The sequence below is a fragment of the Asparagus officinalis genome, chromosome 1 (genome assembly GCF_001876935.1).
Source record: "Asparagus officinalis chromosome 1, Aspof.V1, whole genome shotgun sequence".
Lineage (NCBI taxonomy): Eukaryota > Viridiplantae > Streptophyta > Magnoliopsida > Asparagales > Asparagaceae > Asparagus > Asparagus officinalis.
This window is the reverse complement of record NC_033794.1, coordinates 57,920,913-57,946,451: the sequence shown is the minus strand read 5'-3', so window position 1 is coordinate 57,946,451 and position 25,539 is coordinate 57,920,913. Positions and strand designations below refer to the sequence as shown.

The window sequence follows — 25,539 nt, the reverse complement described above, 5'->3', positions numbered from 1 at the left end:
CTTCTCTTCAGCTTCCGTCAGGCAGGCCGTTAGTCCACTCCCTCAGTTTGACAGAGATCGCTCCGACGAATCCTGTCGTTTGATACGGGATGGAGGGCGTCATTGCTTACGCCAGCTTATTACGGATGCTTCCTTCACTGCGGATTCCACTTCCCCCCAGGCTTTAAAGAAGCCCGATTTTCTGTTCGGAGATCACATTGAGGATCCTGCTACATTGACTCTTATCAAGGAGCATTGGCTGACTCTTGACGAAGGAGCTCTCCTGTATATTCCCTCCATTCCTCGTCAGTATTCTTTCACTCATTTGGAGGGACAGGCCGTGGAGCGACATATGTCTTGGCCTCTTACCTATGATGCTGAGCGAGTTCAGTGTGGATATACCTCTCATCATAAGACTCCTGGTTCTTGAACAGACGCTCGAGAAGCTGGGATCTACACATGAGAGATTGATGAAGCTGAAGAATGAAGCCGTGAAGATCTTAAGCAGTTCCGAAGACTCTGTCCGAGCTAGTCTGCAGGCAGAACTTGAGCAGAGCTATGTAGACAGGCTTTCTAGTTTAGAGTCCCATGTTCTTAGCCGTCAGTTACCTTCGGGCTAACGAGCTTTTTATTATATGCTTTTGACTTGATCTATTACTAGAGACTCCGCATTTGCTTCTTTCATGATATTTCTTTATTTACTTTGAACCCAGCTATGATAAAATTTATAGGATTTTTGGCAAACCCCCAGCCCTCAACGGGTTTGATATGCCTTTACCGATTACCGTTTGAATCGGGCTAGCATGCGGATTGTCTAGATCCGTTCCATATGTAACGTTGTGCTAAGAGAATGACTTTTCTTAGACTTAATGCTATGACTTTAAATACATGGACTTCACCATTTCTTATAGGGAAAAGGTACCCCGCACCGCTTATTAGGCGATGACTTATCCCTTCTTAGGCTTCGGGATAAAATTCCCCAGGCTTAGACCATGGTGTCTTTTTCAATCGGCGAAAGACTAAACCGGCAATGCGTGTTAGACATAGACTTCCCAGCCCTCAACGGGTTTAATGTGCCTTTACCGATTACCGTTTGAATCGGGCTAGCATGCGGATTGTCTAGATCCGTTCCATATGTAACGTTGTGCTAAGAGAATTGCTTTTCTTAGACTTAATGCTATGACTTTGAATACATAGACTTCACCATTTCTTATAGGGAAAAAGGTACCCCGCACCGCGTATTAGGCGATGACTTATCCCTTCTTAGGCTTCGGGATAAAATTCCCCAGGTTTAGACCTTGGTGTCTTTTTCGGTGAAAGACTAAACCGGCAACGCGTGTTAGGCGTAGGCTTATCTCTATTTAGGAGTTGAGATAAAATTCCCCGTGCACAAAGTGCCCGGATTGGAAATTGAAAATTGTGTCCTTTATCAGAATAAAGACGGATTGGGAAACGGGAGAGGAAGAATTTTATATTCTATCTCCCGGGACTGAAGAGGAAGAATTTTATATTCTATCTACAGTCGGAAAGGAAACTCAAGGTGGGATCTCCACCCCCAGACTCCGAAAAGATGAAACTAAGAGTGGGATCTCCACTCCGAGTATCGAAAAGATTCGGATAACCCTAACTGTCGGAAGGTTTGATTACCGAACTAAGGATGAATTTCTCATTTATCGAGAGTGAATTGTGGTTTTAGTCCTAACTGTAGGAAGGTTTGACCAAGCAGGAGTTTGAGATGACCCTAACTGTAGGAAGGTTTGATCACTCGATTTGAAAGTGGACCTCTCCTTCATTGGAGGAATCGAGAGGGGATTTTGGTTTTGGTCCTAACTGTAAGAAGGTTTGAAGGAGCAGTTTATACTCTTATACTTGTCGGAGTCTTAAGAAGCAGTTTATACTCTTATACTTGTCGGAGTGTTAAGGAGCAGTTTATACTCTTATACTTGTCGGAGTCTTAAGAAGCAGTTTATACTCTTATACTTGTCGGAGTGTTAAGGAGCAGTTTATACTCTTATACTTGTCGGAGTCTTAAGAAGCAGTTTATACTCTTATACTTGTCGGAGTCTTAAGAAGCAGTTTATACTCTTATACTTGTCGGAGTCTTAAGAAGCAGTTTATACTCTTATACTTGTCGGAGTCTTAAGAAGCAGTTTATACTCTTATACTTGTCGGAGTCTTAAGAAGCAGTTTATACTCTTATACTTGTCGGAGTCTTAAGAAGCAGTTTATACTCTTATACTTGTCGGAGTCTTAAGAAGCAGTTTATACTCTTATACTTGTCGGAGTCTTAAGAAGCAGTTTATACTCTTATACTTGTCGGAGTCTTAAGAAGCAGTTTATACTCTTATACTTGTCGGAGTCTTAAGAAGCAGTTTATACTCTTATACTTGTCGGAGTCTTAAGAAGCAGTTTATACTCTTATACTTGTCGGAGTCTTAAGAAGCAGTTTATACTCTTATACTTGTCGGAGTCTTGCCGTTCTCAATTGGCTTACCCTAGCGTTATAACGCCGGCTTCAATCAGGATTTGGATGTTGTTCTTTAAAGTAAAGCACGCCTTGGTGGGATGAAGGATCCTCCTGTGATATGCGCAGTACTTCGGATCCGCAGTATTGTCAGTTTCCTCCTGATTGACGATAGGTGGTAGCTTGATCTTGTTGTTTTCAAGGAGGGATTCGAAGATGGCTGGAACGTCTTCGTCCTTGAAGGAATACTCTTTTTGGAGTTTCGGTTCCGAAGTCTTTTGCTGCCTTCGGGATTGCTGTTGTGACCTTGATTGTTGAGGCGCCTTTTGTTGCCGCTGTTGCGGTTGCGCTTGCACCTCGAATGTTTGATTCGCGTCCACAGCATTCACATGTGCTTTTCCTTTAGGGACAAAGTTCTGTTGCGGGGCATTATTTGCTATTTGGCCCCTTTCCGCCTCCTTCCTTTTAAGGAATCGTTTGGCTCTTTCTCCTCGCACCTTCAGATCCTTCCAGGTCGTTGGCGGTGCCACTCCCATAGCTTCCAGGATGTCCAATGAAAGATTATCATGACAGGTCTCGAGGATGAAATCTTCGCTGACCGGATCCCTGCAATTCATTGCTTTGTTTCGGAACCTCTTCACGAAGTTTTCGACTGTTTCACCATTCTTCTGCTTCTCATCAAATAGAGTGCCGATTGAGACCTCGGTGTCGTCGTCGAAGAAGTTCGTTAGAAACATGTCCTCCATGTCATCCCAACTACTGATACTCCCCGGCTTGAGGCGACGATACCAATCGAAGGCCGCTCCGCGAAGAGTGCCAACGAATGACCGTACCATTAAGGGTTCATTGCCGGAGATTATTCCTAAGTGAGACTTAAAATATATTAAGTGTTGGGTAGGGGAACCCTTTCCATCAAACGGCGTAAAGTTGATTAAATTGAACTTTGCCGGATATGGAATTGATTCCCACCCCCTTGGGTATGGACACGGTATGCCTGACCTCTTCACTTCTTGAGCATTCATCAACGCGTTGATTTTGCTCTCCAAGTCCTTCATCTTCTTGTCTTCACTCGTACCTGTCTTCGAGTGGCTTTGGGGAGAGGTAACGTGGTCCTCTTTTGCATTATCATCCACGGGACCGCTTCCATTGTCGTTGTTGACAGGAGGGATATTTATGTTGACATTATCCTCTTCCCGTTCATTCTCCTCTTGATTCGGATTATTACGACGACTGGGTTCTCCTTGGTGAGTTGTCAGAGCCGCGATTTGCTGGTCATGCATCTCTCTCATCTGCTGCATGGCCATCTCCATCTCAAACTTGAAAGCTTCCTTCTGCTTAGTCAGGGCATCTTCAAGCATCTTGCTTACTTGCTCGGCGCTGATCATAAGTGATTCGTAAGGCTGTCCCGCACTAGACGCCGTGTCATCGGATGCTATAGCCGAGTAGGAGTCTGAACCAACATCTGACGCCTCCTCTTCCAAAGGAAGTCCCTTTTGCATCCTTCGGTAATTCTTTCGCCTATTGATCCCTGACCGCAATCGAGTCATGCGCTGGGACGCTTCGGCAAGTTGATCTGAGCTAGAGGGTCGTGTTGATTTGCCTCTGCCGGTCATATTAACAGACACTTCTAGGAATTCATCCTCTTGGCGAACGAACTTCTTCCCACGAAAACGTCTTGGGTTGGAAATCCTCTCGAATACCGAGACTCTCTTTGGGGTTTTAGAACAGCAGCATTCTGACAACACCGCCTTGATGATGTTGGCACACGGATAATGAGATTCTTTGTCTTGAGCGCATCTCTTTTGAGACTTACCCGCACCCCCAGCTCTATAGTACAACTCATCAGTTTGATAACTGGAGCAACCCATAGAGTGTTGGCATGATCTCCCAGGTATAACACCATCATCATCAGACGAATGTGTTTTCCTCTGGGGATATGACGCTTTATTAGCGTTTTCAGAAGTCGCTCGTTCAAGTCTACGCTTTTGCAAGCGTGAAAACTAAACGGGCTCTTGAACTTCGACACGCAATCCAATGCGGTCGGTAACAAGGGCTTTCCCTTTGTTATCTTTCTTGGGGGGATTAGCACGACCCCTAGTCTGGTTTGTTGTTTGGGGACTTTTCAACGGTCCCAATCGCTCCTTGACAGGTGCTTTACCTCGATTCTTCGGTAAGGGACCGAGACGACCTTTCAAAGGAACCCTGGATCTAGGAAGACCCACGTTCTTACCTGACTCCGCCGGAGGGGCAAGGGAAACGGGATCTGGATTTGATGAAGGTTGGACGGCGATTCCATCCATTTTTGCCTTTGGTGCCGGTTTTGCCTTAGGTGCCAGCTTCGCCTTTGGCACCCACACTTGCTTGTGTTTTGACGGCTTCTTGACCGCCTCTTTTTTTTGCTTCTCTTCCGCTTTCTGCAGAAGGACTCGGGCATGCGCAAGCAATGCACGGCGTTTCTTGATTCGCTCTTCAAGGGTTGAGCGAGTCCTCTTGACACGAACCCATTCGTTCGTCTCTGTCTTGGAGGAGGAGTTGGTTGTGCGCCGTTGTTGCTCTTGGCGCTGTCTGGACTTTAGATCCTCATTGTAGCGGATCCCATCCATCGATTCGGCGCCCTTGGCCAACTGTCGCGCAAGGCGTTGACGCCGTCTTTGGCGCGCCCTCTTTGACAAGGTTGGGACACCTTCAGCAGTTGACTTCGTGGCGGAAGGGAGATCTGGATCTGCAACTTCGACCACGTTGGACACCATTGGAGCGTCGCGGTGAGTAGCTGCAGCAACGATGAGGGGATCTCGGATCTTCGAGTCGGAGTTCCCGCGAGCATTTCTGGAAGATGAAGTCTTCCTGCGCCTGTTTGGATAGGCGGATCTGGAGGAGGAGGAAGAGAGGTATTCTTCAAACTTTTGTTGATCGAACTCGTATTCGATCTCTTCGTTCACCCGGATCTTGAATGCCGGTTGCGTCACGACGGCCTCGGCAGCGAGGCCGTTGGCTCCCACTATGATCGCCAGTTTGTTTTCGTCAAAAGTCGCCTTCATCATTGATTTCATTAAACTTCAAACGTTACAAATGAATTCAAATAACAAAAGAATAAAAGATTACAACTTTCTTGAAAATAACACAAGATCCGTTCGTCGTCTCTTGCTTGCGTGGGTCTTTAGCCTGTGACGGGGACGTCGATATCCGTGGACAGACCTCTCCTCCTCGGTTGAAGCGCTCGACCACTCTTCACTGCAGCAGGGCTTCGCCAAGGCTCTCCAAAAATCCTCCTCTCAAAAGCAAGGCCCAAGTGGGCTATTTATAGTGTTTAGGAGCATGTAGGGGGGGTCTAGGGGGCCTAGACACCCCCTGGTGTCTCGGCCAAGCTGAGACACCCTTGGGGTGTCTTGGTTTGGCCGAGACACCCTTGGGGTGTCTTGACTTGGCCGAGACACCGTCGGTGCCTCGGTTCAGCTTTGAGACGTTTTCAATGCCCGTTTGACTGTTTTCGCTGTAACTTCTTTGTCTGAACCCGGATCTGAGTGATTCCAAATGCGTTGGAAAGCCGACAAGGACCTCTATCAGCTCCAATGGTTGGATTATCTGTAGAATGAATGAGACACGAAGGGCATTGTTCCCTTTATAAACATTGCAGGGCTCCCGATTAGCCCGCACCTTCGTTATTCTGGAATTCTATCAGCTCACGTAGTTCGTCGATTCACTTCAAGCGTTCACCGACGTCAATCGAACTCCTGTGAACCGGATAGTGACGTTCATCGTCATTCCTTAACACTGAGCTGTTCGTAAAGACCTATAGGCAATTTTCGATGCCTACAATCACTACTTCAATTCCGGCATGTTGATTGTTTCGTCTTCTTGAATGTAACTTAGGACCAAGTACAATTCATGGAGATATGGTAAAGTGTCATATTTTGAATGATGGGTTAATCGCGAATAGACTGGCCCGGTGCAAGTACACCCCTTCACAATGAGTGGAACCCATGTAGTTCTATCTGTGGCGAAATGACCAGCTGTAGTATTGGCCCGGTGCAAATACATACACCCCTTCACGGTGAACTTGTTCGACTCTCTGAAAAATGTAAATAAAAATTAGCAATTGAGGGTGATACTGCAAGGGGGTCCATTCACAATTAACCCTTGAATTAGCTAGTCACAACCTTGAATTATCTAGTTACAGATTTGGATCCTCTCCAAGCTTAGACCATTAAAATGTAAATAAAAGCACATATTTGATGCTTGTCCATCTACAACTTCGATCGAAACTGTTTGTTTATTGTTATCTACAGGAGCAGGACGAGCAAGCCTTCAAGAACCTGTTCAGAGGATTAGCCAGGAACAATTCAGGCCAAGGCAGCATAACCGATATGGGCATGCACCACCTGGACTTAAACAGGAAATGTCGGACCTCTGCAGGTGCTTACCTCTACAATTCCGGCCACGGCGTCCTGCCCGCAACAAAGTTAAATGTGATCGTGGGGGACAGGGGGTCCCACCCACGCCGCTTGCCCTTGTGTGCGGCCACGACGAGCATGAGGCTCGAGTTCGCGCGCCGTTCTACTAGCCCTCAACACGGACGTGGACTGCTCGATATCACGCCACCTGCTCTCGTGTCATGCGCCCGTCCCCGCTCCCGTTCGCGCCGCTTGTGCCCATGACGAGCGCAACTGTAGCCTGACAACAGCTCGGGTTTCGTGCGCGGAGGGGGAGGCTTGTGATTGTTGGGAATATGACGCTGAAATCCCTAATGCAACGAAAAACGCAGAATAGAGAACAATACACAAGATTTACGAGGTTCGGCAACTGCCTACGTCCTCGGGAACCACACAGTTAATTTCTTATTTAATCTAACAAGAAATTACAAATTAAGAGCAAATCTCTAAACTGAGATTCCTCAAACAAACACTGTAGCTACAGTGTTAATACCCACAATAAAAAACCCCTTTCTCTTTTCTCTCTCTCTTCTTAAATCCCCCTTCAATCACTGTTGAAAGGCTGGGGTTAATTAGAAAATCGCTGCTGCGATTTTAAGAGAGGGAACGCTGCTGCGTTTGGGGGTTTTCCGCCGCCAGAGAAAATCGGGGGAGAGGAGCACACACAAACCCTAGGGCCTCGAGGGGGGTTTTATAGGGGATCACGACAGGCTGGCGGACGGAGCCGTGTCGGCCGAAGCCACGCGGATGGCGTCCACGAGCTCGAGCGCGGTGAGGTCGAAGTCGGCAGAGGCGCGGACGTCGGAGTTCACGGACATGGCGAGGGTGGGGGGGGCATGCTGTTGGACGGGCGGAGGGTCGGAGCTTGAAGACAAGCCGGAAGGTCGCGTTGCTACTGAGTCGAGGGTTCGCGTTCTGCCTTCGCGCAACCAATCGCGTTCGTACGTCGTCGATTCGCGCAGAGTCGACGCTTCGCCTGCTCCCAACCTGGAGCTCAGCCGGGAGCTTCCGCGGAGATGCCCGACTCGTCGGTAGGGAGGTTGGTATCCAGTCTCTCGAACGCTATACAATCTCCCACTTGGAGATCAAACCGCCGTCAATCAGGCTATCTCATCAAGCTCCTCTCCTGTGTGGCTCCGCCCTCATCATCTATGCATGAAGGCCAACTGAAGTTGCGCACAACTCCAGTTTCTGAACTGTCACCGTCTTTGTTAACATGTCTGCTGGATTCTTACTTCCTGGAATCTTTTCCAGTTTCAACACGTCATCTTCCAACAGGGATCTGATGAAGTGGTACCGAAGCGCAATATGCTTCGTTCTAGAATGAAATGCTGAATTTTTCGCCAAGTGTATCGCACTCTGGCTATCACTGTGCAAAACATTCTTCTCCTGTTTGAATCCCAGCTCTGTCAACAAACCTTGAAGCCATATCATCTCTTTACTGGCTTCAGTCACTGCAACATACTCAGCTTCTGTAGTGGATAGGGTAACGATCTTCTGTACCTGTGACATCCAACTAACAGCTGTAGTTCCAACGGTGAATACATAGCCGGTGGTGCTTCTTCGGTGATCAACTTCGCCGCCGAAGTCTGCATCTACGTACCCTTGCACTTCTACCTCTCCCTTACCAAAGTGCAAACACTTCTGTGTGGTGCCTCGTAGATATCTCAGAATCCACTTGACCGCTTCCCAATGAGCTTTTCCTGGATTCGACATAAACCGGCTGACCACTCCCACTGTATGGCCAATGTCTGGTCTCGTACAGACCATAGCGTACATCAAGCTTCCGATAGCTGAGGCGTAAGGTACCTGAGCCATACTCTCTTTCTCTTCTTCTGACTGAGGAGACTGATCCTTCGATAAGCGAAAATGACTGGCCAAGGGTGTGCTCACAGGCTTGGCGTCGCCCATGTTGAATCTCTGCAAAACACGGTTGATGTACTCCGTCTGAGATAACTGCAAGAGACCTCTCTTCTTATCTCTCGTGATTTGCATTCCAAGGATCTTCTTCGCTGGACCCAAGTCCTTCATGTCAAACTCCTTTGACAGCTGCTGCTTCAAACTCTTGATATCCTCCATATCTGCTCCTGCAACCAACATATCATCAACATACAGCAGTAGGATGATATAGCTGGACTGATATCTTTTGAAGTAGCAACAGTGGTCGGCGTTGCACTTCTGGAAACCTTCCTTGTGCATGAAGCCGTCAAACTTCTTGTACCACTGTCTTGGGGCTTGTTTCAGGCCATACAAGCTCTTCTTGAGTCTGCACACCAGGTTCTTTTTCTTCTTTTCTTCTGAGAAACCTTCTGGCTGGTGCATGTATATCTCCTCTTCTAGATCTCCGTGAAGAAACGCCGTCTTCACGTCTAACTGCTCGAGATGAAGATCTTCAATTGCTACAATACTCATCACGGTCCTGATAGTATTTAGCTTCACCACGGGAGCGAAAATATCGGTGTAGTCAATTCCTTCCTTCTGCTGGAAACCTTTGACAACTAGCCGGGCTTTATATCTTCTGGAACCATCCTGCTCCTCTTTCACCCGGTACACCCATTTGTTGTGGAGTGCCTTCTTACCCGTGGGCAACTCAGCTAGTTCCCACGTCTGGTTTGATATGAGAGACTTCATCTCATCTTTCATTGCAAGCTCCCACTTGCTCGCATCTCCACACTGACAAGCTTCATCAAAGCTTTCAGGCTCCCCACCATCTGTCAACAACAGATAGTTCATGTATCTCCTGTTGGGTACAGGAGGACGAGAAGATCTTCTTAATATCGGAGCTGGTGCGTCGGGCTCCTGCGCACCATCTTGTCCAACAGGCTCTTCTTGCTGAGGACCCTCTGCATTGGGTTCTTCCGAGAGGTTACTCGGGACATCATCTGCATCTACAAATATTGACTCGCTCTCTGAGTCATTTGTCTTGTGCATGTCCTTGTACATCACCTTCTCGTTGAATATCACATCTCTGCTCCGGATCACCTTCTTGTTTTCGTTGTCCCAAATGCGGTAGCCGAACTCATCTTCACCATAGCCGATGAAAGTGCATTTCTTTGACTTGGGATCAAGCTTATTCCTGCCTTGATCACTAATATGCACGTAAGCTACACAACCGAAAACTTTTAGATGTGAGAGTTTTACCTCCTTTCCGCACCATACCTCCTCTGGTATTCTGTGCTCCAATGGAACCGATGGACCTCGGTTGATCAAGTAAGCTGCTGTGTTGACCGCTTCTGCCCAGAACTGCTTCGGTAGGCCTGATTGTACTCGAATGCTTCTGGCTCTCTCTGTCAACGTTCGGTTCATTCGCTCAGCTACACCATTTTGCTGAGGCGTGCCGGGCACGGTTCTCTCCATTCTGATCCCGTGCTCATAGCAGAACTTCTTGAATCCGGTGTCTTCATACTCACCGCCATTGTCGGTCCTGAGCTTCTTTATTCTCAGACCGGTCTCATTCTCGACCATGGCTTTCCATCTTCTGAAAGCCTCAAACACTTCTGACTTATGTTTCAGAAAGTAGACCCATACTTTCCGAGTGTGATCATCGATAAAAGTCACGAAGTAGTGTTTCCCACCAATCGACGCAGTGGTGGTTGGTCCCCAAACATCTGAGTGAACGAGCTCTAGCTTCTGCTTCCTGGGGGTTCTGCCACTTGTCTGAAAGCTGACTCTCTTCTGCTTTCCAAGTATACATTCTTCACACATATCCATCTCCACTGACTGCAGTCCTGGGAGTTTCCCCTTTGTGTGCATGATTTTCATCCCCTTTTCACTCATATGACCGAGTCTCTGGTGCCACAGCTTTGAGGTCTCATTGCTAGTTGCAACTGAGATCGAACAACGTGCACCTGCTGTCATATACAGGGTACCAGTCTTCTTGCCTCGGGCAATTGTCATTGCGCCCTTTGAGATCTTCCAATCATCTCCATGGAAGGTTGTGGTGTATCCTTCGCCAGCCAACTGGCCTACGGATATTAAATTCTTTCTCAGGTCGGGAATATGCCTGACATCCTTCAGCTCCCATACTGACCCGTTCAACTTAATTTTCACCACGCCTTTGCCCACAATAGCACATGGTTGATCATCACCAAGATATACGTATCCAAGTTTTCCGGGGGTATACTTCTCGAAGAATTCTTTCTGAGAAGTAGCGTGGAACGACGCTCCTGAATCTAACACCCAAGATTCCTCCTTGCTCTCCAAAGAGCATATCAATGCGTCGTCTCCTCCTGAAGTGGAGGTGACATTGACCTCTGCCTTCGCTTCCTTCTCCTTCTGTGCGCTCTTGCACTGATTCTTGTAATGCCCGGTCTTTCCACAATTCCAACACTCGATAGCCTTCGAGCTGTTGCTTGGATTCCTTGATTTGGACCTCCTGTCCTTTGATCTACCTCTGTAGTTTGATTTTCCTCGTCCGTTTCCTCTGGTTGAATTTCTACCTCTTGATTCTGTATGCAATACTGAAGAGGTTGTAGCTTCACCAGTCTCTCCGTCGGATACTGAAGAGGTTGTAGCTTCACCCGTTTCTCTCCGTCGGATCTCCTCACTGAGAACCAAATCACGAACGTCGCCGAACTTCAACTTTTTCTTTCCCGACGAGCTACTCACAGCTGTGACTGTAGCGTTCCAACTCTCTGGTAGGGAAGACAACAATATCAACGCCCGAACTTCTTCATCAAACTCAATCTCAACTGAACTCAATTGGGTTGTAACCGTATTAAGTTCATTGAGGTGTTGTGCTACTGACGCGCCTTCCGCCATTTTCAGATTGAATAACCGCCGCATCAAATGAACTTTGTTCGCGGCTGATGGCTTCTCATACATGTTTGAGAGTGCTGCCATAAGACCTGCCGTGGTCTTCTCCTTCGCTATGTTGAACGCAACATTGCGAGTCAACGTCAATCTGATAACTCCGAGGGCTTGTCTATCTAGAAGGTTCCACTCATCTGCCTTCATAGAATCTGGCTTCTTCCCCGATAGTGGTTGATACAGATTTTTCTGATACAGATAATCCTCTATCTGCATTTTCCAGAATCCGAAATCTGTTCCATCAAATTTCTCAAGTCTCATTTTTGCCTCATCTGTGGCCATGACTCCCACTTGAATCTGACTTGTTCTAAATCGTTTCACGCTCTGATACCAGTTGTTGGGAATATGACGCTGAAATCCCTAATGCAACGAAAAACGCAGAATAGAGAACAGTACACAAGATTTACGAGGTTCGGCAACTGCCTACGTCCTCGGGAGCCACACAGTTAATTTCTTATTTAATCTAACAAGAAATTACAAATTAAGAGCAAATCTCTAAACTGAGATTCCTCAAACAAACACTGTAGCTACAGTGTTAATACTTAAAGGGAATAAACCCCTTTCAAATCTCACTTGAGAATAATTAAACAACCCACTTATAAAACCCTTCTTTAATTCTCTATTTCTCTCTCTTCTTTAATCCACTTCTTAATCTCTCCTCAAAACAATTTGAGAGCTGGAGATGAATGAAATCACTGCTGTGATTTAATTGGAAACGCGACTGCGTTTTGGGGCTTCGCCGCCAGAGAAATCGGAGAAGGGGGGGAGAGAAGGAGCACTGAAACCCTAGGGCCAAAGGGGGTTTTATAGCCTGGATTTGGTGGGCTGGCGACAGCCTGTCGCCAGCGCTCGAACGCAAGTCCGCTCCCGTCCCGCTTCGAACCCTGCGCCATCCAGCTTCCCGCGCGCGCGTTTTCCTTTCCCGCGCAAGATCCCGCCAAAACCAGTTCGGGATTTCTCCTATAAATAGGAGGTAGTTGTGTAGTGAAAATGTGTGGGAAAAAAAAATCTCAAGTGGAGTTTTTTGAGAGAAAAGAAAGAGAGGAAGAGAGAACTTGTATAAGTTTGGTATTTTTCCTCCATAGTGAAACCCCCTCCTGTGGACGTAGGCTAGTTTGCCGAACCACGTAAAAATCTCGTATTTGTATTTGTTTTATCTGTGTGTTGTCATAGCTTGTAGGTTCCCTCAATATTCGGTCTTAGAGCTGACGAGAGGAAGAGTGTATATTTCACTTTGATGAAATATATCACTTTCGATTCTTGTTTCCTTTGAGAAATAAGAATTTCATTATCTATTCTCGTTTCCTTTGAGAAACAAGAATATAAAGGTTGACTTGTGTTTTTGTGACAACGAAAGCCAGGGCTCTCTCTCAGGTGATATCGCTTCCGCGGCGGTGGGCTTGACTCCGCCCTAACAATTGGTATCAGAGCCCTTGATCAGATTGGTGGTGGTAAAACTTCTGATTTGAGGTGGTGGTTGAATATTGTGTGGTAAAACACAAAGAAATTGTTAAAAATTCCTGAGAGAAGCGGATTTACATAATACAAGCGGATAATGGCTTCTACAAGTAAAACAAGTAAAGTTGGAAAATACGAGATTGAAAAATTCAATGGGAAAAATGATTTTTCCTATTGGAGGATGCAGATGAAAAATTCGCTGATTTCGCAAAAATTGCACAAGGCTTTGGCTGGAAGAGAGAAGCACAAAAATATGTCTGATGAGGATTGGGAGGAGCTGGATCTGGAAGCACGAGCGTCGATTATCATTTGCCTTGAAAGAGATGTAGCTTTCTTAGTGGACGGGGAGGAAACGGCTGCGGGCGTGTGGTTGAAGTTAGAAAGCACCTTCATGACGAAGAGTCTAACGAACCGGATCTATTTAAAATCTAAATTGTATACTTGCAAGATGGAGGAGGGCTCGTCAATCCGGGAGTACATCAACAAGTTCGATAGGATCATATCGAATTTGAAAGACATTGAGGTGACAGTGGAAGACGATGATCAAGCGCTTCTACTACTTATATCTCTACCGAAGTCTTATGAGAACCTGGTACAAACACTGATGCTTGTGGGTGATACTTTATCGATGGATGAAACTAGAACGACGCTTCTAGCGGATGATCTTCGAAAAATTGCAACTAGTGATATGGCCACGGGTGGTAACAAAGAACAAGCGCAGGGACTGTTTGCCAGAGGAAGAGGCAATGAGCGAGGAAAAGGCAAGGGAGGAAAGTCTAGATCTAAATCGAGACCTCTTGCGGGACGAGCGTGTTTCAAATGCGGTGAAGTTGGGCATTTCAAGGTCGATTGTCCTAACAAGAGAGTAGGTGGGAAAAAGAACAACAACAAGACTGAAAGACGAGAAGGCAAGGAAGAGGCGAGCTACGCTTCAAAGGATGGGAGCGATAAGGAATGTTATGTCGTCACGGATGGCGAGGATACCTCCGGAAAGTGGATTCTTGATTCTAGTTGCTCTTACCACATGTGTCCAAACAGGAAGTGATTTACTACCTACAAGAGTATTGATGGTGGAACCGTATTGATGGGGAACAACCATGCTTGTAAAACGGTGGGGCTAGGTGATATCAAAATCAAGATGCATGATGGAGTGGTTCGAACCCTGACGGACGTACGACACGTTCTCGGCTTGCGGAAGAATCTCATCTCAGTCGGTGCTTTGGACTCCGGGGGGTTGCAAGATTGTAACAGAGAACGGAGTGAAGAGGGTTGTTCGGGGTTCCTTAACAGTGATGAAGGGTGTTCGTCACGGTAATCTATATACTCTCTCGGGTACGACGGTGACGGGAGATGCAGCAGTTGGAGCTGAAGGAAGTGGTGGAGACCCATGTGAGCACACACGGTTATGGCATAGGCGGCTTGGGCACATGTCAGAGAAGGGTCTGGATCTGCTTGGTAAAGAGGGTTTGCTGAAGAATCTGAAGAAGCCTTGCATGGATTTTTGCGAGGACTGTGTGTATGGAAAGGCGCACAAGGTTCAATTTCTGAGGAGCAAGCACAAGAGCAGAGGGATACTAGATTATGTGCACACGGATGTTTGGGGTCCGGCTTCGACAACTTCCAAGGGTGGTTCCAGATATTTTGTCTCATTCATAGATGATCATTCAAGATATGCTTGGGTTTATTTCCTGAAGCATAAGAATGAGGTATTTGAGACATTCAAGAAGTGGAAGGCGATGGTTGAGAACAGGACGGGAAAGAAATTGAAGACACTGAGATCTGATAACGGTACAGAGTATACAGACGGTGCTTTCAAGGAGTTCTGTGATCAGGAAGGGATTGCTAGACACTGGACAGTCAGGTCTACACCACAGTAAAATGGGGTCACGGAGAGACTGAACCGAACACTGCGGGAGAAAGCAGTGAGTATGCGATCATATGCTGGTTTGGGCAAAGAATGGTGGGCAGAATCGATTGCTACAGCTTGCTATATAGTGAATCGATCTCCACATTCGACATTGGACGGTGATACACCCTATCGGGTGTGGTCAGGGGAGCATGCAGATTATGAGAGGCTCCGAATCTTCGGGTGTACCGCCTACTATCACGTCAACGAGGGAAAGCTTGACGCGAGGGCCAAGAAGGCAATTTTCTTGGGGTATGCAAAGGACATAAAAGGCTACCGCCTTTGGTGTACAGAAGATTCGAAGTTCGTGATGTGATGGATGAGTTGCGTCGGCAGCGATTGATAAGCTGCGTTGGGCAGCGATGGAGCTGCGTTTGAGCTGTGCTTGGCAGCGATTGGAGCTGCGTTGGGCAGCGATTGATAAGCTGCGTTGGGCAGCGATTGATAAGCTGCGTTGGGCAGCGATGGAGCTGCGTTCGAGCTGTGCTTGGCAGCGATTGGAGCTGCGTTCGAGCTGTGCTTGGCAGCGATTGGAGCTGCGTTCGAGCTGTGCTTGGCAGCGATTGGAGCTGCGTTCGAGCTGTGCTTGGCAGCGATTGGAGCTGCGTTCGAGCTGTGCTTGGCAGCGATTGGAGCTGCGTTCGAGCTGTGCTTGGCAGCGATTGGAGCTGCGTTCGAGCTGTGCTTGGCAGCGATTGGAGCTGCGTTCGAGCTGTGCTGGGCAGCGATTGGAGCTGCGTTCGAGCTGTTGATTGGCAGCGATTGGAGCTGCGTTCGAGCTGTGCTGGGCAGCGATTGGGGCTGCGTTCGAGCTGTTGATTGTTATAGTATTTAGATTTCTCTGTCTTTATATATGGATGACACCAAAGACCAGTAAAGAAGGTCTTATTCAGGCCATTTGTGACAATTGAGGCATCTCAATAACGCTCTATCAACTGCAGGTCATGATCTCCACTGAGTGTGTCGAATATCATTACACTGCTCATCAGCACCTCTAATGGTTGCTAATATAATATTAGTCATGTTGTTGTCGCAGCCATCAAGATCAATCATCTCACATAAGAAGCTGCATTCGTGTTTGTAGCTGTTGAAGTGGCGTAGGTGATTGAATCGGTGTAGTGTCTTGATGATGGTACGCGGGGAGGACTTCCACGTCTTGGTTTGAAGAGATCGTTGATTTGTAATCCCTTTCTGTCAGAGTATTGCTAAAGACTGTCGTTTTGTAATCTTTGCTTTAACTCTTTGACATGTGAAAATCTTCGAATTGTAGCCTTCTGGAAGTCGTCAGATTGTAACTTCCATCCTCAGTGTTCGATGAAGACTCGGCTATCTATTGTGATTTTTAGACAGCCTACAGGTACAGAGTACACATATGGTGCCTTCAAGGAGTTCTGTGATCAGGAGGGCATTGCTAGACACTGGACAGTTAGATCTACACCACAGCAGAATGGGGTCGCGGAAAGACTGAACCGAACACTGTAGGAAAAAGCAGTGAGTATGCGATCATATGCTGGTTTGGGCAAAGAATGGTGGGCAGAATCGATTGCTACAGCTTGCTATATAGTGAATCGATCTCCACATTCGACATTGGACGGTGATACACCCTATCGGGTGTGGTCAGGGGAGCATGCAGATTATGAGAGGCTCCGGATTTTTGGATGTACCGCCTACTATCACATCAACGAGGGAAAGCTTGACGCGAGAGCCAAGAAGATAATTTTCTTGGGGTATGCAAAGGGCGTAAAAGGCTACCGCCTTTGGTGTACAGAAGATTCGAAGTTCGTGATCAACAGGGACGTTACCTTTGATGAGAAGTCCATGATTGCTAGGGTACCCAAAGATGGTGGTGTTGATACTGTTGGGACTCCCGAGTCCCAGGTTATTGAGATAGAACCGAAAGACCAACCAGGTTCTAGTCGTGTTCAAGTGGGAAATCAGGTAGATGATGAGCTTGAGCAGGAGGAGGTTCGGCAGGAGAATACACAAGCACTACAACAACAGCAGCTCGAGGATAGCTTGGCTTCCACTAGGCCAAGACGAGTATACAAGCAGGTACAGAAGCTGGGGGCTGATCAACCCCTGAAGCACTATGGGCATGTTAATTTGGTTGAGTACGCACTCTCGGTGGAGGAAGATGAGTCGGTCTCCTTCAAGGAAGCTATTCGAGACAAGAATAGTGAGAGTTGGTTGGCTGCAATGGAGGAGGAGATGGAATCTCTCCGGAAGAACCAAACATGGGAGGTGGTCCCATTGCCCGTAGGAAGAAAAGCTATTGGTTGTAAGTGGGTGTATAAGAGAAAGGAAGATCCTTCAGAGCTCGGTGGTACAAGGTACAAGGCCAGGCTAGTGGCTAAGGGGTTTGCACAAAGAGAGGGTGTGGATTACAATGAGATATTTTCTCCGGTGGTGAAACACACTTCTATTCGGGTGCTATTGAGTATTGTTGCTCATGGTGATCTTGAGCTGGAACAACTCGATGTCAAGACGGCCTTCTTGCACGGAGACTTGGATGAAGAGATCTATATGCATCAACCTGAGGGATACAAGGTTGAGGAAAAGGAGAATCATGTATGTCGCTTGAGAAAGTCACTTTACGGATTGAAGCAATCTCCGCGACAGTGGTACAAGCAATTTGACTCCTTCATGCTGAAGCATGGGTTTTTCCGAAGCGACTATGATTGTTGTGTTTATATTCGGAAGCTTCGTGGAGGTGATTATATTTATCTCCTTTTGTATGTGGATGACATGCTTATTGCATCAAAGAACAAGGTGGAGATAGATAAGCTGAAATCTCAACTTAGCAAAGAGTTCGAGATGAAGGACATGGGCGCTGCAAAGAAAATACTGGATATGGAGATTAGAAGAGAGCGGGCGAATCGACGATTGTTCTTGAGTCAAAAGGGCTACATAGAGAGGGTGATCGCGAGGTTCGGGATGCAAAGTGCAAAGTCGGTGGTGACCTCATTGGCTCCACACTTTAGGCTTTCAAGTAAACAATTTCCCACTACAGCGGAAGATAAGACACACATGGATCGTGTTCCTTATGCTAGTGCAGTTGGCAGCTTAATGTACGCAATGGTGTGTACACGCCCTGATATTTCACAGGCGGTTAGTGTGGTCAGCAGATTCATGGCGAATCCGGGAAAGGCGCACTGGGAAGCGGTGAAATGGGTCCTGAGGTACTTGAAAGGTACCGTGGATACGGGTCTGTATTTTGGTGGAGATATATGTCAGATCGACGGGTATGTGGACTCAGATTATGCAGGCGATCTAGATAGACGGCGATCTACTACTGGTTATGTATTCAGGATACATGGAGCTCCAGTTAGTTGGCGATTAATGTTGCAGGCTACAGTGGCACTTTCTACAACAGAGACCGAGTATATGGCCATGGCGAAGGGAGTGAAGGAAGCATTGTGGCTGTGGGGTCTTCTAGACGATTTGGGGATTGAGCAGGAGAGCGTGAATTTGTGGTGCGACAGTCAAAGTGCAATTCACTTGGCAAAGAATCAAGTTCACCATGCTCGTACCAAGCATATCGACGTCAGATATCATTTTGTGCGGGATGTCATAGAGGATGATGATATTTCTCTCATGAAGGTACATACGAATGAGAATCCCGCGGACATGTTAACCAAAGTGGTCACTGGTAGTAAGTTTAAGCATTGCTTGGACTTGCTTAATATCAGTCCGTGTTGATCTGCCCAAGAGGGCATGGCCCTTCGGGGCGGTGATGGAGGTGAGGTGGAGACTATGTTGGAGAACAGTTGCAGAACTACGGTTAGCTTGATCCCGGTAGAGTGTACGTAGGCAGTCGCGGTATAATGACGTAGCTGGTTTGGCCTGGTTTCTTGGCCTGGATCTCTCTGGTGGAGTTCGTAGGGTTCTTCTGGTGTGTTCGTCCAAAATTTGAGGTTTATCAAATGATGTACGAGGTGGAGAATTGTGATCGTGGGGGACAGGGGGTCCCACCCACGCCGCTTGCCCTTGTGTGCGGCCACGACGAGCATGAGGCTCGAGTTCGCGCGCCGTTCTACTAGCCCTCAACACTGACGTGGACTGCTCGATTTCACGCCGCCTGCTCTCGTGTCGTGCGCCCGTCCCCGCTCCCGTTCGCGCCGCTTGTGCCCATGACGAGCGCAACTGTAGCCTGACAACAACTCGGGTTTCGTGCGCGGAGGGGGAGGCTTGTGATCATGAGCGTGGGAGTTTTCCCGCGCGAGTTCACTTTCCCGTTTCATGTGCCCGCCAGCCATTCGGATTTTCTCCTATAAAGTTCACGCGAGAACTTTGTTGTTCGTTCCCTATAAATACCTGATGACCTAGGGTTTTTTTTAGTTGTGTGGGGAAATTAGTGAGAAAAATCTTAAGTGGATTTTTGAGAGAAAAGAAAGAGAGGAAGAGAGAACTTGTATAAGTTTGGTATTTTTCCTCCATAGTGAAACCCCCTCCCGTGGACGTAGGCTAGTTTGTCGAACCACGTAAAATCCCGTGTTTGTATTTGTCTTATCTGTGAGTTGCCATAACTTGTAGGTTCCCTCGATATTTCAGTCCTTGAACTGATGAGAGGAAGAGTGTATATTTCACTTTGATGAAATATATCACTTTCGATTCTTGTTTCCTTTGAGAAATAAGAATTTCATTATCTATTCTCGTTTCCTTTGAGAAACAAGAATATAGAGGTTGACTTGTGCTTTTGTGATAACGAAAGCCAGGGCTCTCTCTCAGGTGATATCGCTTCCGCGGCGGTGGGCGTGACTCCGCCCCAACATTAAAGCAGTCAGGGGTCCGCCTCACCCGAAGCAAATCCAGCAGCTTCAAGGATATCAGCTTCAGTAACGGCGTCCTGAGGCTCCCGTTCCTGGAGTTCATGGACAGCACCGAAAGCAGTTGGATTTTGACTGGAGTTTAATATTCATGATTTATGCAATGATTTATACTTTTTGAGATTTAGAGCAGTTGGATTTTGACTGGAGTTTAATATTCATGATTTATGCAATGATTTATACTTTTTGAGATTTAGAGTTCATGTAATATTGCATTCGCAACATTTCTTGTTATAAAACTTGAGGTGATACATACGTGCATATATACATAGATTTACTTATGGCCAGATATATGACATATCCATACCTGAGGTACATAAGATTTTGATATCAACGTTTTGCATTGTCTGCCTATGTTCCATCTCCCATGTCCATATCATGGGTGAGTTATTAGATAATTTACATCAGGTTAGTTATAAGTTGAATTAATCCTCATGTTTTTCAGAAAGTTTGACCACACCGTCCGAACAGAAACGGAAGATCAAAATGTTGAATTAATCCTCATGTTTTTCAGAAAGTTTGACCACACCGTCCGAACAGAAACGGAAGATCAAAATTTTGTTGCAATCAGTCTGCCTAAAATCAAAAGAATAAGGTTTTCTACTTATAGAATGTACTCTTGCGCCCTGTTTTGTACGTGGGAATCAAGTCAATGAGAATGAAATGAAGTGAAGAATGGAATGGAATGCTCATTTTCATTCTCTTTGGTTGTGATTAAAGAATGAATAGGGAATGACAATCTTTTTTTCTTTGGTATTTGGGTAATCTATAATTAATCATGTTATGTTTGGTACTTATTATAAGTTTTTTGATTCCCACTTAAGTGGGAGTTCTCGTTCCTTACTATCTCATTGGGAATGCATGTTCCCACATAAAGTGAGAATTGATGAGATGTGAGAATGAGATTTCTAGCTTTCAAAGACGTGCCGTGTTTGATACGAACAAATGAGATGTGAGAATGAGATTTCTAGACTTAGCATTCCATTCTCATTCATTCCCACATACCAAACGAAGCGTTAGAGAAGATAGTCATATTTTAATTTGACCATGTTATGTAGGTTGAAGGGAAAAATGAATTATTCAAGGATTTTTATAACTATGCTTGTAATAAGGATTATGGCGAAGCAGCATTCCATGCTGTTAGGAATTTAACCGCCTAAATCCCTTATTTTTATTCTTGAAATGCTCTGTGTAGGCTCTGAAGTTGGTTATCTTTCGAAGCAGCATTCCATGCTACTGCTTCTCATTTATGTTGCATCATTTGTGTGTATTTTTATTCTTGAAATGCTCTGTGTAGGCTCTGAAGTTGGTTACCTTTCGAACCTCTTATCTTACTCGCACCGGCATTTTCTATTCTTACCTACCTAATTTTACAAAACTTTTAATTTTCGTTTTTACTGATGTTCAAAGTCAAGAGTGAAAAGTTGTTTTCTTTCCTCTTCCTTTTTTGTGGTGGCGGTGGGTGCTGAATATTTTTTATTAATTTACATGTTGTAGTTTATGGTATTAATATCGTTAGTCAGAGGATATAAGAGATGTTTGATATGTTGAAGTCCATGCAATGAATTCTTGGAGAGCACTTCGCTAAGTATGATTAGTAAGCTTCCTTTTTGATGATATTCAAAGAATGTATTTGATCATGCTTTTCTATCAAGTATCCTCGTTGAATTTTTTATGTTGTCAATTGAGTCAATGATTATGGGTTGGGTTGTGGAATTTCAAGAGTCTGAAAGCTGAAGTTCAGCAAAAACATCTTAAATTAGAGTTTGAAAGTTGTGGCTTGTGGGTACTAGGGCCTCATATATTTCTTTTTCCCCCTCTTCTCCTTTCCCTTTTACTGTTTCTGCATTATTCCTGAGTCTGGACAATAAAAAATGCACTTGAAATCCTTCCTATATCCACCAAAACAGGACAATTTTTGTTTCGATAGTATACTAAGAACGTCTCTTTTTTCTCGGAGGGTCATAAGTGTGTAGGGTTCTGGGATTGCAAGCTAGAAAATGCTATAGTTATTATTGAACATCTAGAAGTCACCAAGGTATTCCAACTATTTGAAAAGTAGGTTGGCAACATCATTTTTCTCTAAATCTGTTGACAATGTTCTGATCAGCAGTGTATTCAATTGCTAGGAAGACTCTGACTTAATTTCCAATGCTTCCGCGGAGTCAGAGTTGTAGGATCCTGTAAGAAAGCAACAGTAGTTCTGGTACCTTCAAGGTTCCTATAAATATTGGCGATGAAATGACTGGGATTAGTTGTCCATCTCCCTCTGGAGTAATTAGTGCACACTTTTAAAGGACTTATATGTGCACACCCAAATAATGTTGGTTTGGAGGAGCATTGCTCAAAACCTTCTGAACTAGCGATTGTGTCCCAGCTCTAAATGATCATACACTGAAATTAGGCTACATTTGCAACCAAGTTAGCTGGTGTTGCATTTCGAAGGGGTCATTGAAATCAGATGTGCTAAACATATATATGGCAGTATTTTGCATTAAGTTTGCTGCTGGGATGTTTTCTATAGTCGTATATTTGCTGAGATGAGGAGACATAAAGTACACTGTGTTATTGCTAATGATTCTTTGTCATATCAGGTCTTGCAAATTTCTTAGATTGTTGTTGTTGGGAAACTATTAATTCTTTAGATTCTGCAGCTTTCCGTGGACATTTTTCTATAAACCAGTAATTCTTATTTTCTGTCAGCTGACATGCCATGCCTTTTCTCCTTCATGCAGCTTAGGAATCTAGTCTGGGCAACATCAAAGCATGATGTTTACCTTATGTCACACTATTATGTTATACATTGGTCTGCTTTGACCTGTGAGAAAACTAAAGTTCTGGACGTTTCAGGGCATGTGGCACCATGTGAGGTGAATGTTTCTTTTGTTGAATAATACATATTCTGGAATTCCTTTTCTATTACCTTGGAAAAGACATGCTTTGTTTAATCATTTTTTATAGCAGAATGTATTTAATTAATCTCACACTGCATATTTGTTTGGTACAGAAACATCCAGGTAGTCTATTGGAAGGATTTTCACAGACACAAGTCAGTACACTGGCAGTTAAGGATAAGTTGCTTGTCGCTGGTGGATTTCAGGGAGAACTTATATGCAAGGTTTGGTTCTTCCTTTAACCAGATTCCCTTTCATATTTTTGCACACAATCTGATGACCAACCAATCATGCGCCTTCGTAAAGTTGCTTTTCTAAGAAGGGTGTTAACCTAGATCATCTGAATTAGGAAATAAGAAATCTTCAGATTCTTCTTATATCTTAGGTTGTGGCTATGTGGCATGACCATGTTACACAAGTAAGCCATCTCCTGAAATGACAAACAGACCATCTAGCATGTATTAATTTCATTGAAAATTGATAGAAAGCCCGTAAAGAATATAATGTTGGCGCCTCTTTATCCTTGAGAAAGATATCAGCAAGTTTTACTGTTTGCTTGTAGGACCTAACATGTTACATTTTATCTCCATTGAACTCGAAGTTGCCAAAAGATTTGCATGCTGGGACATTTTTTTGTAGAATGATAAATGTGACCTAGAAGGTGGATGATTCTATTTTATTTCTTATAATGATGTTTTGGGAAATTGCAGTATTTGGATCGACCTGGAATTAGCTTTTGTTGCCGGACAACTTATGATGACAATGCAATTACTAATGCGGTGGAAATTTACAACAGCTCCAGGTACATGGTTTTTATGCTTATTCTGTCAGTTACTATACTCTGAAATTCTGCTTTGCTAATTTTGTTTTGTCATCTATTCAGTGGGGCTCTGCACTTTATGGCATCAAATAATGATTGCGGAGTCAGAGACTTTGATGTGGAAAAGTTTCAGATATCTAAGCATTTTCGGTACCAATGGCCAGTGAATGTAAGACATCAGTTTTCAGTTACATGTTCTTTATGCTTTTATAAGGCTGAATTTTTACGTAATCCATGTCCTGGTCTTGCAAATGCTTATTACTAAAAAATAGTAATACCACTAACAATATGAGGGGTTAATTGCGTATATACCCCCTGTATTATGGGCATGTGCCACTTATTATCCTTGAATTTCAAAATAGGCATGCGCATTCACCCTTGAGTGAACTGTTGGAATCATGACATACAACTTAGCGGAAAAAGCATATCATGACTATTAATCAAAATTAATTGAATATTAGAAGAATACCTGAAACGCTTTCCGAATTTCTACAATAATCTGTCCCGAGATCAATCCGAAATAGCTTCCTCAAGAGAAAAAGCCTCCAATTGAAATCCACCCGTCACCGTAGAGGAGCAATACTGAGAGATAGGTTCTCAAAAATCTATTTCTTCATATTATCTTCATAAGATTTTCAATCTCATCTATCTCCTCTCATAAGGCTACATATGAACCCTATTTATAGGATTACACTAGTCTTAGAGATTTTAACTTTAAACAATTCATAATTATCTAGAACTCTATCCATAACAATTAAGGATAGAATAGATTTGTTCAAAAACTTTATCCATAACAATTAAGGATAGAAATAGATTTATTCAAAAACTTTATCCATAACAATTAAGGATAGAAATAGATTTATTCAAAAACTTTATCCATAACAATTAAGGATAGAAATAGAATTGCATTGCATGTATACCTCTTCTAATGACATTAGTGAGACCAATTGGGTCCCATATCGAGAACCAATTATTAATCAAATTAATAATTTTAATTTAACAATCAAATCCCTATCCGACCAATTGTTCATAAAAGCTCTTCCATAATATGGGATTAATTATTAATAAATAATATCTTACATTCAATCCCTTCCAGTATCATTTATTCTAGGCAACTCTTTTAAGTAGGACAACTCACCTATTTGCTCATGTCTAAATTTGCAATTCCCATGAACATAAATAAAAATTATTTTGAAACATCAAAATATTTTATTTTTTATAAGAAAATAAAATTTGTAAAAATATTTTCAAAGCTACCTGCCGGCAGGAATTTAATAGCTTCATGGGAATGCATAATAAATTAACTCATCATAATGAGCATACTGGATCCTATCTAGACATCCATCATTTTCCTAAATGAAATTTAGCAACCCAATGTTTCAGGTTGTGTAGCGCTTGCTAAACAAGCTTAACCATCACATCAAAGCATACTAAATTATCAAATCGAAAATGATAATATCATCAAGTCAAAGGGACCATGTAACAATTTGAACTCTCTATCTCTTAGGTGACTCATCCTAGAGAATTCAAATACGGTCTAGTGCTACACACATCATAATGCGTGCTTATGACATACACCCGGAGAATCTCCATTCTCGATGGTTGAGACCCACCACCATATCTCATATATCGGTGTCATGCATAATAACCTGTTATAACAAAGTTATCCTTTACTAGTTATAGGTTAAGCACAAATTTAAGAAATTTCTAAGTTAGATCATATCTCCAAGCAAGTGACCATCACAATGCATGATCTAACAAAATAACTTCTAAGGATATATATAACAATTATATAAATAATACCCAAATTATGTGCAACAATTAAATTTATTAACATTACAATATTATTACATAATTTGTATTGGATGTTCAAGGGCAAATTATTAATTACTATTCCAGCAATCTCCCACTTGCCCTAACATCCAATCAGATATAATCCTTACTCCCATCTGT

The 25,539-nt window shown here is 44.4% G+C and overlaps 1 protein-coding gene across 1 annotated transcript; it reads left to right on the top strand.

Moving 5' to 3' along the window:
* Nucleotides 22,566-23,950, top strand: LOC109842565. Its single transcript, XM_020411428.1, has 4 exons — nucleotides 22,566-22,742; nucleotides 22,880-22,990; nucleotides 23,477-23,568; nucleotides 23,650-23,950. The coding sequence occupies exons 1-4, from the start codon at nucleotides 22,581-22,583 to the stop codon at nucleotides 23,849-23,851; spliced, it is 567 nt and encodes a 188-aa protein (XP_020267017.1). The 5' UTR covers nucleotides 22,566-22,580; the 3' UTR covers nucleotides 23,852-23,950.